The sequence below is a fragment of the Moschus berezovskii genome, chromosome X, assembly GCF_049115385.1.
Source record: "Moschus berezovskii isolate FMDL1 chromosome X, NW_MosBer_1.0, whole genome shotgun sequence".
Taxonomy (NCBI): Eukaryota; Metazoa; Chordata; class Mammalia; order Artiodactyla; family Moschidae; genus Moschus; species Moschus berezovskii.
The window spans coordinates 138,879,609-138,897,343 of record NC_142488.1 but is presented as its reverse complement, the minus strand read 5'-3'; the positions used below and the strand labels follow the sequence as shown (position 1 = coordinate 138,897,343).

General features: G+C 39.0%; 1 protein-coding gene across 12 annotated transcripts in view; it reads right to left on the bottom strand.

Moving 5' to 3' along the window:
• The window catches only part of FMR1 (fragile X messenger ribonucleoprotein 1), a 48,129-nt gene that overhangs the window by 11,688 nt on the left and 18,706 nt on the right, over positions 1-17,735 (bottom strand). For 9 of the 12 annotated variants that reach the window (XM_055438047.2, XM_055438046.2, XM_055438050.2 and 6 more), the window contains 7 exons: positions 16,697-16,790; positions 16,493-16,609; positions 14,157-14,327; positions 13,985-14,063; positions 1,905-2,014; positions 1,077-1,211; positions 509-571 (listed from right to left, as the gene is read on the bottom strand). In XM_055438047.2, coding sequence (XP_055294022.1) covers positions 509-571; positions 1,077-1,211; positions 1,905-2,014; positions 13,985-14,063; positions 14,157-14,327; positions 16,493-16,609; positions 16,697-16,790 — 769 coding nt within the window. The remainder of the gene's footprint in view (positions 1-508; positions 572-1,076; positions 1,212-1,904; positions 2,015-13,984; positions 14,064-14,156; positions 14,328-16,492; positions 16,610-16,696; positions 16,791-17,735) is intronic. The other 3 variants (XM_055438048.2, XM_055438052.2, XM_088834131.1) reach the window with 2 other exon arrangements.

The following is a 17,735-nucleotide window of genomic DNA, read 5'->3' as shown; positions in this document are numbered from 1 at the left end:
GGAGATAACAAGTATACATCTATGTGGGAAGTGCTACAGACAGGGATGACCACATCAGAGCATCAAAGGGGAGAAAGGATCTTGAACTCATTGGGGGAGGGACCTAATGGCAAGTACACGAGGAAAGAGGCACATGGAATAAGCCGACAGCAAGGTGGCAAGCTGGAGAAAACAAAGGGCTTCTGGCAGAGGAAATATATGTGTATGTCTAGAAGCAAAAAGGAGTAGAGAGCAGTGATTGGACAACTCTAAGTATGGCTCAAGCCTCTCTCCAATGCAAGGAAGAGGAGTGGTAAGAGATGATATTGGTCAGGTGGCTATGAAAGAAAGAACTTGTAAGCAACAGGAAGGAGTATCAGCTTTCTCCCCAGGGCAATGGAGCCAAAAAACCCACAGACACACTTTCACCATGCCCCAACTCTGATGATAATTTGAAGTCTTTCTTAACAAGGGGAATAAACATTAAAATATAAAATTAAAATGTATTTTTCAAGGAATCGTTTCCTACCTGCCAAGCCTTGAGTTCAGGTTTCTGGGATTCCCCTGCTACAATGGATGAAAGCACTAACACCTAAAGCAGTATAAGGAATGCAAGTGATGTCATTAACTATAACAAATGATACACAGAAGCCTGAACGCAGGACTTTCACTGCAGGACTTCTAAATCCGTTTCTAAACAATTCGGTTAGTTCAAATGTTGAAAGTCAGATTAAAAAATAGGGCTTTAAGTAACAATTTATGCATCTAACAGAAGGTACATTTGGATCTATTACAACCTGCAAAATTTCAAGAGCTATAGCATGAAAAATTAAAAGTCCACCCTCAAAAGAAAAATGTGACCACTAAATGCAACCCCATATTTTATGTTTACAGCATAAGATTTGTCACTGTGAATAAACTGAAAAGTAGTTATTGCATTGGTCTGTAATATCTCATAAGCTGGAAATCAGATCTGAAACAGATACAGCATGAGTAGCCTATAAGCCTAACCAGAGAAAATACCAAAAACAACAACTGTGACATTTGGGGCAAAGAAATTACTTTCACTATAATTCAAAGTGACAATTATTTCTTACCCTCTGGACTTTTGTGTTGTTAGGTTGTGAAAAGTGAGTGCTGTTTTCCTTTATATCTGTATGTTTTTTTTCTTCTGAGGGAGTAGGTCCAACCCTTGAGTTACTGGAAGGTAGGGAATTTGGTGGCATCATTTCCTTGGTGAAAAACACAAAACATAAAAGAGAAAAAAAGGATCCACTTTTAAGATTTTACTTATCACCATTCTTGTATCAACGATCATCTTTTTTAAGAACAGAAACTATTATAGACAGTTTCGGTAAACTTACAGAATGCAAAAATTGTGCAATAAAATGCACACAGATTGAACTTCAGTTAAAAGAACCTTTCACAAAAGCAAAACTAGATAACATATGAAAATTATGGCAATTTGGAAGGATTTTATTTTAAACGTACGTACCACTGTACAGAAGAGCACGCCCTCACCTCCTCCATCCCAAATGCTTCAAAATATGTAAGGCACACAAACATAAACATACAAACTAAAAAACCCAAAAGATGAAAGCCAAAAACCTAACTAGTGTCCCAACTGTGTCTCTGCCAGTAACATTAAGTGATATTTGAAGTGTGCTTCAGATTTTATTTTTTACATTTGTGATGGCCCATGCTGAAGATCTAGAAATAAGACTTAAGGAGTTAAAGGGACTAATACACAATCACAGCATCAGAGACTAGAAAGAGGCCGTCATCTATAACTTCAGTTAACTGGCATGCCTGACAGAGGTTTTACATTCACATTATGTGCATATTAGAGGCCTCTAAGTTACTGTGTCAAATAAAACAATAAAAGACTTTATTAGACAAACCAGAAGCATGCACTAGAAACATACCTCTTCTTGTGGAACATTTTTCTCATTCTCGGCCTCAATTCTCACCCTCACAACTCCTGACTTGTCCACAATCTCTTGAATCAGTTTTCCATTTTTTCCTATTACTTTGCCTAAGTTAAAAAACGAATAATTCATGTTTGGTTTTAAAATCACACACCTCAAACCAGTAAGCACACCCTACTGTAAACTATAACATTTTATATATGTATAAAATTTTATGTAATTTGAAATCTATCTCAAAAGCGAAACAGAGACTTTAAAAAAAAAAACAACAGTGAAACTAGCTTTTCATTCTATGAAGTCATCACAGTTCAAACTCCTTTGGTCAGGTATGAGTTGAGTAATAACTTGTGAACTGACAGGATAATTTTGCATTTTTAAGGCAGTTCAAAGATAGGCTCTTATTTGGCATACAAGGGCACAGTTTAAATGTTCAGGTAGAGTGGTGTGTATCCTTCTTACTGCAAAGCTCTATAAAAAGAATTAATGAAAAGGGTAAATAATAGAAAATACAATTGCTTATTCGACAATTTCAATCCTATCTGTATCTGATTTACACCTGCTTCTCTGCCCCTAGCAAATATTTTTAGAATTTTATATGGCACATTTTCAAGACACTCTAAAAGCGGCATAAGCAGCTATGCTGCTGCTGCTGCTTACTTGCTCAGTTGTGTCCGACTGTGTGACCCCATGGACTTTAGCCCGCCAGGCTCCTCTGTCCATGGGATTCTCCAAGCAAGAGTACTGGAGGGGGTAGCCATCCCTCCTCCAGGGGATCTTCCCAACCCAGGGATCAAACCGTGGTGTCCTGCATTACAGGCAGATTCTTTACCATCTGAGCCACCAGGGAAGTCCATAAGCAGCTATACATACATCTGTAAGCACACACATTCTTCAGGCCAATGTGTTAGTGGACTACTACTCTTGTGCGTGACTCACAAATTAAACTAGTATGTTAGAAGGTGAAGTGACTAGTTACAGAATAAAAGATTAAGAAATCACACTTCAGCTTAAAACCACAATGAAAAAGTTTAAAACCAGTTCAAGATTAAGTTTTATCATATCATCTGTTAAAACTCTGAAGACTTCAAATACCAGCAATGGATAGGCACTCAAATCTCTCGCTTTAAAAAATTTAATCACATACTTAGCTGGGAAATGACTGCTTTCAGAGCCAACAAAACAAGACTTTCCAAATACTAAGAACAGCTGATTGTAGAAATCTACATACGAATTACATCCAATTCCAAGGGCACTCCCAGGTACTTAAAGCAAGCTGAGCTGGCCATGCCCATAAATGGGCTTGCCCCACCACTTCATCTAAGGTAGGGATGGGGATCCTAAGAATACCCTAAATGAAATCCTAAAGGAAATCAACCCTGAACATTCATTGGAAGGACTGATGCTGAAGTTTCAATACTTTGGCCACCTGATGCAAAGAACCCACTCACTGGAAGATATCCTGATTCTGGGAAAGATCAAGGCAAGAGGAGAAGGGGGTGAAAGAGGATGAGATGGTTGGATGGCATCACTGACTCAGTGGACATGTTTTTCAGTCGTTCAGTCGTGTCCAACTCTTTCCGAGCCCATGGACTGCAGCACGCCAGGCTTCCCTGTCCTCACCATCTCCCGGAGTTTGCTCAAACTCATGTCCATTAGGACAGGGAAACCTGGCGTGCTGCAGTCCATGGGGTCACAAAGCCAGTCTCACTTACCCCCATAACCTCTTCTGACTGGTCAGTGGTCAGGGAAAAGAACTGACACACTAAATCAGGACTCCTGACCTAGGTGTTTCTGCAATTATTTCTGTTGTTCTTCCCTTCAAATGAAAAGGGATGGAAGGAGGAGAGAAGTTACATGGAGTCTTCCCATATTTTTTCCTTTAAATCTGTAACACAATTTCACGAACTGATGCTGATTTTAATAAAGGTCTTTTAAATGAGTTAGCAAAAACAAAAAGGAGATTTTGGCACATGTTTCTACTAATATCTTAACAATCCTATATATATAGATAGATAAATAGGATATACACGATTATATATATATATATATAGATATATATATACCCACACTGTGTATTAATAACTACGACTGATTGAAAAATTAAACAAATTCAGTGTCAAAGTGGGTGAAGAACAAGCAAATTATTAGAAAGTTTGTGGGAATAAGAGATATCATGTTTTAAATCTGTTCTTTTAGCACTTTAAGTGATAGGTTTTTAGAAAACACTTTACGGAATAAAAGGAGCAAAATATAATTAATTTCAGTTCCATTGTTACTGTTGTGTTAGTCACTCAGTCACTTCTGACTCTTTGTGACTCCAAGGCTTCCCTGGTGGCTCAGACAGTAAAGACTGCCTGCAATGCAGGAAACCTGGGTTCAACCCCTGAGTTGGGAGGATCCCCTAGAGAAGGAAATGGCAATCCATTCCAGTATTCTTGCCTGGAAAATCCCATGGACAGAGGAGCCTGGCGGGCTACAGTCCATGGGGTCACAAAGAGTAGGACACGACTGAGTGACTAACACTTTCACTTACTTTCATTCTAACTATAAAATGTATGCAACTGCTTGACAAACTGTAAATAAAAGGAAAAAATACCATTCACAACCCCACTTCTCCCGAGGTAATCAGGAGAGTGCTAATCATACATATCCCATACACACAACTGGCAGTAACATTACATAATCATGATCTTTAGCTGACTATATGTAATATATAGTTGAGAAAATAATTCTACATTATTTCACTAGTATTTATACTTTACCTTCGAACTGATTTACTTTGGGTGAAAAATACTATTCTAAGTGTCTTTATAATGGCATAAGAAGATGTTTACAATTCTATGCTGGCAATAGCAGCAAGCTAAGCAGATGTGAAAGTATGTGAAGAAAATGCACATAGATCCCTTATTTTCTCCTTGAGTTTGAGTGAACTCCGGGAGTTGGTGATGGATAGGGAGGCCTGGCGTGCTGTGATTCATGGGGTCGCAGAGAGTCGGACACGACTGAGTGACTGAACTGAACTGAAACATTCCAAAGGGCATGAATTTAAAAATATTTTTTAAACGTAGTATGTCACAATTTTATTTTTTCAATTTTTATTTTATTTTTCATTTTAATTGGAGGCTAATTACTTTACAATATTGTCTTGGTTTTACCCTACACTGACATGAATCCACCATAGGTGTACATGTGTTCCCCATCTTGAACCTCCCTCCCACCTCCCTCCCCATATCATCCCTCTGGGTCACCCCAGTGCATCAGCCCCGAGCATCCTGTATCATGCATTGAACCAGGACTGGCAATTTATTTTAGAGATGATAATATACATGTTTCAGTGCCATTCTCCGAAATCATCCCACCCTCACCCTCTCCCACACAGTCCAAAAGACTGTTCAATACATCTGTGTCTCTTTTGCTATCTTGTATACAGGGTTATCATTACCATCTATCTAAATTCCATATATATGCGTTAGCACACTGTTCGTGTTTTTCTTTCTGGCTTACTTCACTCTGTATAATAAGCTCCAGTTTCATCCACCTCATTAGAATTGGTTCAAATGTATTCTTTTTAACAGCTGAGTAATACTCCATTGTGTATATGTACCAAAGCTTTCTTATGCACTCGTCTGCAGATGGACATCTAGGTTGCGTCCATGTATTGGCTATTATAAACAGTGCTGCAATGAACACTGGAATACATGTGTCTCTTTCAGTTCTGGTTTCCTCGATGTATATGCCCAGAAGTGGGATTGCTGGGTCATATGGCAGCTCTATTTCCAGTTTTTAAGGAATCTCCACACTGTTCTCCATAGTGGCTGTACTAGTTTGCATTCCCACCAACAGTGTAAGAGGGTTCCCTTTTCTCCACACCCTCTCCAGCATTTATTGCTTGTAGACTTTTGGACAGCAGCCATTCTTGACTGGCATCAAATGGTATCTCACTGTGGTTTTAATTTGCATTTTTCTGATTATGAGTGATGTTGAGCATCTTTTAATGTGTTTGTTAGCCATCTGTATGTCTTCTTTGGAGAAATGTCTGTTTAGTTCTTTAGCCCATTTTTTGATTGGGTCGTTTATTTTTCCGGAATTGAGTGGCAGGAGTTGCTTGTATATTTTTGAGATTAATTCTTTGTCAGCTGCTTCATTTGCTATTATTTTCTCCCATTCTGAAGGCTGTCTTTTCACCTTGCTTATAGTTTCCTTTGCTCTGTGGAAGGTTTTAATTTTAATTAGGTCCCATTTGTTTAATTTTGCCTTTATTTCCAACATTCTGGGAGGTGGGTCATGGAGAATCCTGCTGTGATTTATGTCGGAGAGTGTTTTGCCTACATTCTACTCTAGGAGTTTTATAGAATCTGGTCTTACGCTTAGATCTTTAATCCACTTTGAGTTTATTTTTGTGTATGGTGTTAGGGAGTGTTCTGCTGCTACTGCTGCTGCTAAGACACTTCAGTCGTGTCCGACTCTGTGCAACCCCAAAGACGGCAGCCCACCATTCTTTTACAAGTGGTTGACCAGTTTTCCCAGCACCACCTGTTAAAGACATTGTCTTTTCTCCATTGAATATTCTTGCATCCTTTGTCAAAGATAAGGTGTCCATTGGTGCATGGATTTCTCTGCGCTTTCTATTTTGTTCCATTGATCTAAATTTCTTTGTGCCAGTACGATACTGTCTTGATGACTGTAGCTTTGTAGTAGAGCTTGAAGTCCGGCAGGTTGATTCCTCCAGTTCCATTCTTCTTTCTCAAGATTGTTTTGGCAATTCAAGGTTTATTGTATTTCCATAGGAATTGTGAAATTATTAGTTCTAGCTCTGTGAAAAATACCGTTGGTACCTTGATAGGGATTGCACTGAATCTATAGTTTATTCTGGGTAGTATACTCATTTTCAAAATATTTATTCTTCCAATCCACGAACACGGTATATTTCTCCATCTATTAGTGTCCTCTCTGATTTCCTTCACCAGTGTTTTATAGTTTACTAAATACAGGTCTTTTGTTTCTTTAGGTAGATATATTCCCAAGTATTTTATTCTTTTCGATGCATCAGTGAATGGAATTGTTTCCTTAATTTCTCTAATTTTCTCATTAGTGTATAGGAATGCAAGGGATTTCTGTCTGATGATTTTATATCCTGCAACTTTACTATATTCACTGATTAGTCCTAGTAATTTTCAGGTAGTCTTTAGGGTTTTCTGTATAGAGGATCATGTCATCTGCAAACAGTGAGAGTTTCACTTCTTCTTTCCAATTTGGATTCCTTTTATGTTTTTTTCTGCTCTTATTGCTGTGGCCAAAACTTCCAAAACTATGCTGAATAGTAGGGGTGAGAGTGGGCATCCTTGTCTTCCTGACTTTAGGGGAAATGCTTTCAGTTTTTCACCATTGAGGATAATGTTTCCTGTGGGTTTGTCATATATAGGTTTCAACGTATATTATGTTGAGGAATGTTCTTTCTTTTCCTGCCTTCTGGAGAGTTTTTATCATAAATGGATGTTGAATTTTGTCAAAGGCTTTCTATACGTCTATTGAGATAATCATATAGATTTATTTTTCAGTTTGTTAATGTGGTGTATTACATTGATTGACTTGCGGACATTGAAGAATCCTTGCATTCCGGGGATAAAGCACACTTGGTCATGATGCATCATCTCTTTAATGTGCTGTTCAATTCTGATTGCTAGAATTTTGTTAAGGATGTTTCCATCTATGTTCATCAGTGATACTGCCCTGTAGTTTTCCTTTTTTGTGGCATCTTTGTCAGGTTTTGGTATTAGAGTGATAGTGGCCACATAGAATGAGTTTGGAAGTTTACCTTCCTCTGCAATTTTCTGGAAGAGTTTGAGTAGGATAGGTGTTCAGATCAGTTCAGTCGCTCAGTCGTTTCTGACTCTTTGCGACCCCATGAATCACAGCACGCCAGGCCTCCCTTTCCATCACCAACTCCCGGAGTACACTCAAACTCATGTCCATCGAGTCGGCGATGCCATCCAGCCATCTCATTTTCTGTCGTCCCCTTCTCCTCCCGCCCCCAATTCTTCCCAGCATCAGAGTCTTTTCCAGTGAGTCAACTCATCGCATGAGATGGCCAAAGTATTGGAGTTTCAGCTTTAGCATCAGTCCTTCCAATGAACACCCAGGATTGATCTCCTTTAGAATGGACTGGTTGGATCTCCTTGCAGTCCAAGGGACTCTCAAGAGTCTTCTCCAGCACCACAGTTCAAAAGCATCAATTCTTCAGCGATCAGCTTTCTTCACAGTCCAACTCTCACATCCATACATGACCACGGGAAAAACCATAGCCTTGACTAGACGGACCTTGGTTGGCAAAGTAATGTTTCTGCTTTTTAATATGCTATCAAGGTTGGTCATAACTTTCCTGCCAAGGAGTAAGCGTCTTTTAATTTCATGACTGCAATCAGCATCTGCAGTGATTTTGGAGTCCAAAAAAAAAAAAGTCTGACACTGTTTCCACTGTTTTTCCATCTATTTCCCATGAAGTGATGGGACCAGATGCCATGATCTTCGTTTTCTGAATGTTGAGCTTCAAGCCAATCTTTTCACTCTCCACTTTCACTTTCATCAAGAGGCTTTTGAGTTCCTCTTCACTTTCTGCCATAAGGGTGGTGTCATCTGCATATCTGAGGTTACTGATATTTCTGCCAGCAATCTTGATTCCAACTTGTGCTTCCTCCAGCCTAGCGTTCCTCATGATGTACTCTGCATGTAAGTTAAATAAGCAGGGTGACAATATACAACTATGACGTACTCCTTTTCCTATTTGGAACCAGCCTGTTGTTCCATGTACAGTTCTGACTGTTGCTTCCTGACCTGCATACAGGTTTCTCAAGAGGGAGGTCAGGTGGTCTGGAATTCCCATCTCTTTCAGAATTTTCCACAGTTTATTGTGATCCATATAGTCAAATGCTTTGGCATAGTCAATGAAGCAGAAATAGATGTTTTTCTGGAACTCTCTTGCTTTCTCCATGATCCAGCGGATGTTGGCAATTTGATCTCTGGTTCCTCTGCCTTTTCTAAAACCAGCTTGAACATCTGGAAGTTCACGGTTCACGTATTGCTGAAGCCTGGCTTTGAGAATTTTGAGCATGACTTTACTAGCGTGTGAGATGAGTGCAATTGTGCAGTAGTTTGCGCATTCTTTGGCATCGCCTTTCTTTGGGATTGGAATGAAGACTGACCTTTTCCAGTCCTGTGTAAGCTCTTCTCTAAATTTTTAGTAGAATTCAGCTGTGAAGCCATCTGGACCTGGGCTTTTGTTTGCTGGAAGCTTTCTGATTAGTTTCAATTTCTGTGCTTGTGATGGGTCTGTAAGATTTTCTATTTCTTACTGGTTCAGTTTTGGAAAGTTGTACTTTTCTAAGAATGTGTCCATTTCTTCCAAGTTGTCTGTTTTATTGGCATGTAATTGCTGATAGTAGTCTCTTGTGATCCTTTGTATTTCTGTGTTTTCTGTTGTGATCACTCCATTTTCACTTCTAATTTTATTAATTTGGTTTTTCTCCCTTTGTTTCGTGAACGATTCTGGCTGGTGGTTTGTCAATTTTATTTACCCTCTCAAAGAACCAGCTTTTGGCTTTGTTGATTTTTTGCTATGGTCTCTTTTGCATTTATTTATGACCCAATTTTTAAGATTTCTTTCCTTCTACTCACCCTGGGGTTCTTCTATTTTTTCCTTTTCTAGTTGCTTTAGGTGTAGAGTTAGGTTATTTAGTTGACTTTTTTCTTGTTTCTTGAGGTATGCCTATATAGCTATGAACCTTCTCCTTAGCATTGCTTTTACAGTGTCCCACAGGCTTTGGGATGTTGTGTTTTCATTTTCATTCATTTCTATGCATATCTTGATTTCTTTTTTGATTTCTTCTACGATTTGTTGGTTATTCAGCAGCATGTTGTTCAGCCTCCATGTGTTGGAATTTTTAATAGTTTTTCTTCTGTAACTGAAATCTAATCTTACTGCATAGTGGTCAGAAAAGATGCTTGGAATGATTTCAATTTTTTTGAATTTACCAAGGCTAGATTTATGGCCCAGGATGTGATCTATCCTGGAGAAGGTTCCATGTGCACTTGAGAAAAAGTTGAAATTCATTGTTTTGGGGTGAAATGTTCTATAGATATCTGTTAGGTATAACTGGTCTATTGTATCATTTAAAGTTTGTGTTTCCTTGTTAATTTTCTGTTTACTTGATCTATCCATCGTTGTGACACGGGTATTAAAGTCTCCCACTATTATTGTGTTATTGTTAATTTCCCCTTTCATACTTGTTAGCATTTGTCTTACATATTGTGGTGCTCCTATGTTGGGTGCATATATAATTGTTATACCTTCTTCTTGGATTGATCCTTTGATCATTATGTAGTGTCCTTCTTTGTCTCTTTTCACAGCCTTTGTTTTAAAGTCTATTTTATCTGATATGAGTATTGCTACTCCTGCTTTCTTTTGGTCTCTGTTTGTGTGGCATATCTTTTTCCAAACCTTCACTTTCAGTCTGTATGTGTCCCTCATTTCCAAGGTTCCTTGGAAGTCCCACCATCCAAGAGCTGGGTCTCTTGTAGACAACCTATATAGGGGTCTTGTTTTTGTATCCATTCAGCCAGTCTTTGTCTTTTGGTAGGGGAAATCAACCCATTTACATTTAAGGTAATTATTGATAAGTATGATCCCCTTGCCAGTTACTTTGTTGTTTTGGGTCCGAGTTTATACACTCTTTCTGCGTTTCCTGTCTAGAGAAGTTCCTTTAGCATTTGTTCGAGAGCTGGTTTGGTGATGCTGAATTCTCTCAGCTTTTGCTTGTCTGTAAAGCTTTTGATTTCTCCTTCATATTTGAATGAGAGCATTGCTGAGTACAGTAATCTGGGCTGTAGGTTATTTTCTTTCATCACTTTTAAGTATGTCCTGCCAATCCCTCCTGGCCTGAAGAGTTTCTATTGAAAGATCAGCTGTTATCCTTATGGGGATCCCCTTGTGTGTTATTTGTTGTTTTTCCTTGCTGCTTTTAATATTTGTTCTTTGTGTTTGTTAATTTAATTAATATGTGTCTTCGGGTGTTTTGCCTTGGGTTTATACTGTTTGGGACGCTTTGGGTTTTTTGGACTTGGGTGATTATTTCCTTTCCCATTTTAGGGAAGTTTTTAACTATTATCTCCTCAAGTATCTTCTCATGGTCTTTCTGTCTTCTTCTTCTGGGACTCCTATCATTCGAATGTTGGGGCGTTTAACATTGTCTCAGAGGTCTCTGAGATTGTCCTCATTTCTTTTAATTCCTTTTTCTTTTTTCCTCTCTGCTTCATTTATTTCTACCATTCTATCTTCCAGCTCACTTATCCTATCTTCTACCTCCGTTATTCTACTGTTGGTTCCCTCTGGAGTTTCTGATCTCATCTATTACATTATTCAATGTATATTGATTTGTTTTTATTTCTTCTAGATCCTTGTTAAACCTATCTTGCATCTTCTTGATCCTTGTCTCCAGGTTATTTATCAGTAACTCCAATTTGTTTTCAAGATTTTGGATCATTTTCACTATCATTATTCGGAATTCTTTATCAGGTAGATTCCCTATCTCTTCCTCTTTTGTTTGGGTTGGTGGGCATTTATCCTGTTCCTTTATTTGCAAGGTATTTCTCTGCCTCTTCATCTTGCTTATATTGCTGTGTTTGGGGTGGCCTTTCTGCCTTCTGGCAGTTTGTGGAGTTCTTTTTTTTGTGGAGTTTCCTTGCTGTTGATGGGGTTGGAAGGATGGCTTATCAAGGTTCCTTGTTTAGGTAAGCTTGTGTCTGTGTTCTGGTGGGTGGAGCTGGATTTCTTCTCTCTGGAGTGCAATGAAGTGTCCAGTAATGAGTTATCAGATGTCAGTGGGTTTGGAGTGACTTTGGGCAGCCTGTGTATTGAAGCTCAGGGCTATGTTCCTGTGTTGCTGGGGAATTTGTGTGGTATGTCTTGCTCTGGAACTTGTTGACCCTTGGGTGGTGCTTGGTTTTAGTGTAGGTATGGAGGCGTTTGATGAGCTCCTATCGATTAATGTTCTCTGGAGTCAGGAGTTCTCTGGTGTTCTCAGGATTTGGACTTAAGCCTCTGCCTCTGGTTTTCAGTCTTATTCTTGCAGTAGCCTCAAGATTTCTCCATCTGTCACTTCCAATGCGGTTCCCTCTGTTTTAGCTTCTTCTGTTTGCTGGTCTCTTCAGTGTCTAATTTCCACCCTGACACAAGGGGGCGGTGGTGGACACTTTTTTAGGCTCACTTTTTCAGTCGTGCTGTGAGGGGGAGGAACGCTGCAAACAAATAACCCTGGCGTCTGCGGGGAGTGCTTGCAGTGTCTCAGCCACACTGGGTTTGCCTCTGCTCACGGCATGTGTGCTTTCCCTGTCTACACTGCTCAGGCTCTAGGCTGCTCTGCCAGGAACTGTTGAGGCGGGCCGTGGGTTTCAAGCACTTCTCAGGTCTAAGCCGCTCAGGTTCAGGTACTCGGGTACTCTACAAAGCGCACTCAGTTGGGCCTGTGTTTTGTGCCCTTCCCCGGTCCAAGCAGCTCAGGTGACCAGGCATTTGGCGAGTGCGGTCGCTGCGACTTATTGCCTCCCCGGTCCCTGCCGCTCACTTTTCTGGGTGTACAACCGGTGCACCCTCTCAGGCAGATGTCGACCGTCCAGAATCCCAAGAAGACTTGGTTAGCAATGAAGCCTCCTTCCCGTTTGGTATCAGATGCCTCTCTGGGGCCGGGATTGCCCCCTTCTAGCTCTGGCTGCCCTCCCCTGCCTGTTTCGATGGGGGATGGGCAGTCCGCAGCTGGCTAGCTCTAGTCAGCCTTTTGTTCTGTGAGTGGGTCTGGTGGTGTCTTAGTTTAGGGCTTTTCACCTTTTTGCAGGGTAGCTATCCCACAATCTGCTTTGCTATCTCAAGTTAGTTCCCTTACATTGCCCTCGGTGCATTCAGGCCCGGTCCTTACTCTAAGCAATGCAGCCCGGGCCTCCATGCGCAGCCCCCACTTGCTAGTGGCAGATGCAAGCGTCTGCGCTGCTTCTCCTCTGTGAGTTACCATTAGGCCCATAATCTGTTGGTTTTAATTATTTATTTTTCCTCCCGGTTATGTTGCCCTCTGAGGTTCCAAGGTTCGCCACAGATTCACCGGTGAGAGTGTTTCCTGGTGTTTGGAAACTTCTCTCTTTTTTAAGCCTCCCTTCCCGGGACAGATCTCCGTCCCTACCTCTTTTGTCTCTCTTTTTATCTTTTATATTATTTCCTACCTCCTTTCGAAGACAATGCGCTGCTTTTCTGGGTGCCTGATGTCCTCTGCCAGCATTCAGAAGTTGTTTTGTGGAATTTACTCAGCGTTCAAATGTTCTTTTGATGAATTTGTGGGGGAGAAAGTGGTCTCCCTGTCCTATTCCTCCGCCGTCTTCCTCTTTCCCTCTGTCCCAATTTTATTGATAAATTTAAAACATATGCAGTATTGTGATAAAACTGCACTTTGCTGATAGATTTTACTAACAATAACTGCACCACTGAAGAGCACTGGTGGCGAGTTCCTATGTTATTTGCTGGTACACATGATTGTATGGTCATGAAACAATTCAAAATGAAGAATTATAGCTGATATTACAGAAAGCCGAAGAGACATTCAGAATTACTTCTAGCTTTGGAATTTATTAGATTTAAATAACATATATTCAGATTTTCAACGCTGAGATAACTGTTATTTTATAGCCCCATTAGAGAGATCAAAAAACCAGTCTACTCTAAATTATAAAAAGGCCCCAAATGTCATTCATTTAAAAAAAACATTATTTAACATATAAATATATACAGCAAAAAGGCTGTGCAAAACTTATCCTTCCAGGAACCAGTAGGTCTGAACTAGCAAAGCAGTATCTTTTGTATGCCTTCTGAAAATGTAATCTTTGAGTGTATTTACCAAGTATTTTTTGTATACTGCAGCAATAGACTATTTCAAAGACTAAGCTTCAGCTAAATGACTCCACAATGAGTGAAAATGGAATTCTATGAGCATAAATAAGTTATTTACCTTACTTGTTTCTGTCAAAAGCAATTTGTGACTCACCTACTAAGTTCCTTGGAACTTGTATGACATCTTCAGCAAATTCGAGAAAGCTTCGAGCCTTTTTCACTGCATCCTGATCCTAATAAAAATGGGGAAAAGTTTTAAATCAACGAAAGATGAGCCATCTGAAATACTGTTTTATTTTAGAAAAACTATTTAGTAAAATATTTACCTCCCCATAAATATGAAATGTGCAGGTATCTTCATCTAGATCAATAGCAGTGACCCCAGGTACCTTTCTAGCTTGCTGAATATTAGCACCATGAGTACCAATAGCTAGACCCATTAGATCTTCTCGTACAATAAACTGTTCATGAAACCTTGAGGCAAGTTGCCTTGAACTCTGAAGAGAAATGCACATCTGATTAGTATGCTTTATCAACTGTTAAGACAACTGTATTTAGGTCAGCCATGTAAATTATCTTGACCCTGTGTATCAGTTTCTATTGGAAACTAACAGGTTTAAGAAAATATTTTGCACAGCTTAAGTACTTTTCGGTTACTAAAGGTCTATGTCATTTGATATATTTTTGTTAACAGGAAAGGGCTTGTTGACAGTTTTCCAAGGTAACCTTTGAAAACCTATTTGCAAGGCTGCCTTAGTTAACCAGTGACATCAATGTAATAATTAAGAAGATCAACTGTTCCCAAATAAAAACCAGCTCACTGGGTCTGACAGACTCATATTAAGTAAAAAAAAATTTAAATACCATCTTCACAGAACACTGTATTCATTTCATTTTATTAAAGGATATTGGTGTGTGTTTTTTTCTAGAAACGGTGACATTTATGCAACATCACTAGATACTGTGAGTTTAGATACCACTCTTATGAACATTAAAGGGACACCCTCCCACCACCACCCCCAAATCTGAGTAAAGGAATCATAAAAATTGTTGGTACATAAAACTGAATGATTACAAAGTCAAAGATTTACAACTTATCTTACATGTGTCTGCAACCTAAAACAAGATCAGAGTCTGTAAGACCTTGTGATCTGGATCCACAAGTATGATGAATTCTTTATATTCAGTGATGACTGAACTAATTATACTGACACCCCAAAACTTGTGGATAATCACCCTCTTTAGATAGTATCATCAGTATTATCAAAATTTAATGTTTAGTTCTAGCATGCCATTAGTGAAAACCAAACGTATTAGTGGCTCATGTTGAAAAATGGAAATTTCTTATCTGAATATGCAGATCTCTTTAATATTAGTAGTGAGGAAAGATAGGCATGCACACTAGTTTCTCATTATTCAAACATACCTGATAATCTGAATGAATGAGTGTTAACTACTATAAACAATTTTAAAAGTATAAAATCCTTTTTGCAGATTAGAATAAAAAAGTGAATCAAATATTCCTAGGACTTTTCAAGAGGTCATGTTTTTTGAGTCCTGGTTCATTCACCTGGTTTATTCTTTTCACCGATAATTCACTAATAAATGATAAGCCAAAGTTATGACAATAGATCATTTAAGCAGAATTAGATGTTTAAGAAGAGGTAAATGAGTATATTTCCATATTACTCACAATGAAAGTAAGGAGGCTGTTCTGGCCTAAAAGCTATGAGAGAATCACTAAAGAAACCACAAACTTGTGAACACAGGGACATCAAGAAAGAATGAGAGTAAGAAGTAATTAAATAGACCTCCATGGACAAAAAGAAAACAAAGGAGCAAAAGGAGATATGAATGTCTCCTCTCCTGCTAGGTGTTCAGCAATCTCAATTAAGTTGGAAGGTGGCAAGTTTCACAGACTTTTACAAGAAGCCTTTTCTCTTCAAAAGCAGTCTGGAACTCCTTTTTTTATTTACTACTTCAACTGCATGATGTTTTCCCTCTAATGAAATGAATAATGATGAGGAACTCTGGAATCTGACAATTACGTACTGGAGTTGGCACATTAAACTAAAATCCGTTTAGTTTCTATGGTAATGGATGGAAGTACTAAACAGTTATCAATGAAAATAAATGTATGGTGATGAAAATTATTGGAAGATTAATAAAAGTAGATAAAATGCACCTTAAGAGACGAAATAGTAAGTTAGGGAAAGAGCCTCTGGCAGGAATCTGAAGACAGGAGTTTTAAAGAGTGACAACCAATTAGAATGAAGAAGTTCTATACCCTTTTAAACAGAGATAAACATACATAATGAAAGGAATATGATTAGATATTTAAATACTCTCTAGTACTTTAATGATAACATGTTATATGGGAGAAGCATTGCTTCAGTTTATTAGCAGCTTTGATGAACTTCTGGCAAAAAATGAGTTGGCCAGAAGTTCCTTAACAAACATAAACTGCTGCTTAATTCTGAAACCTCAGGCATAAAAATTTTAGTATGATTATGCATTGTACAATTTAATTTTTCAAAATATAGAACACAAGGAATTGCTAAGAACAATAAGCAAAGGACAAGCTGCCCAAAGTCATGTTTTGCAACCACACAGTTATCATTTCTAGATAGCCTTACAAGCATTGCTAGGGAAAGGCACATACCTCCAGCTGCTTACTAGCTTCTTCATTTCTCAGTATCAGAGACAGCTTAGTGCGCAGACTTCGAAAGTGCATGTCAATCAGCATGTGTGCTCGCTTTGAGGTGACTTCACTGATGGACTGAAGGATATTAAAAAAAAAACCGTTATGATCAAAGCAAATGCCCTAAATGAAACACACCAAATTAAACAACTCAGAAACACTCACCAAAACGACGAGCTGATAATTTTCTGGATCGTAAGTTACAGAAAAGGCACCAACTGCCTTTTTAAAGTCTTTATGTGCAGATTCCTTGGCACACCTAGAAATAAAAAGAATAACCATTTTGAAGTTAAGATGAATGATTACCAACTACTGGTATAAATATATGCAGAGACATTTGCACTTAGTAGAATTGTAGATTCATATTAAACTTGATTTATGCAAAATACACTATATCCATTTGTAAATTCAGTTTCTTTGCTGGGCTTCTCAGGCCAATCAAGCATTTGAGATTATAGAGAAAGGAAAAAAACCAGTTATGCTCTTAGGAAATTACTGGTGGTCCTAGATTATCAAAGATGACATCTTTAGGCGAACTTACTTCCCTGGTGGCTCAGCAGTAAAGAATCTGCCTGCAAAGCAAGAGATGCAGGAGACCAGAGTTTGATCCCTGGATTGGAAAGATCCCCCTGGAGGAAGAAATGGCAACCCACTCCAGTATTCTTGCCTAGAAAATCCCATGGATAGAGGAGCCTGGTGGGCTACAGTCCATGGGGTCACAAAGAGTTTGGACACAACTGAGAGACTGACCACCACTCTCCTCTGCAGGCTTCCTGATTTCAGTTATATATGATGCATGCATGGTCAGTCGTGTCTGACTCTTTGCGACACGAGGACTATAGCCCACCAGGCTTCTCTGTTCATGGGATTTTCCAGGCAAGAATACTGTAGTGAGTTCCCATTTCCTCCTCCAGAGGATCTTCCTGACCCAGAGATCCAACTCGCATCTCCTGTGTCTCCTCTATTGGCAGGGAAATTATTTTACCACTGAGCCACCTGGGAAGCCCTACTTATATATGGTAGGTCACTAACTTTCTTGAGTCAACTGTTAAAAACTTTTGGGGATAGCTATTGGGTATCCAACTTTGTTCTGCAGTTTCTTTTCTAAAAAGAAAAGTGCTGATCAATTTTAGGGTGAGAAGAAAATGTGTATGAATCAGAAGGCACAAACATACATATGCAATCTTTATAATTAAGAAGTAAG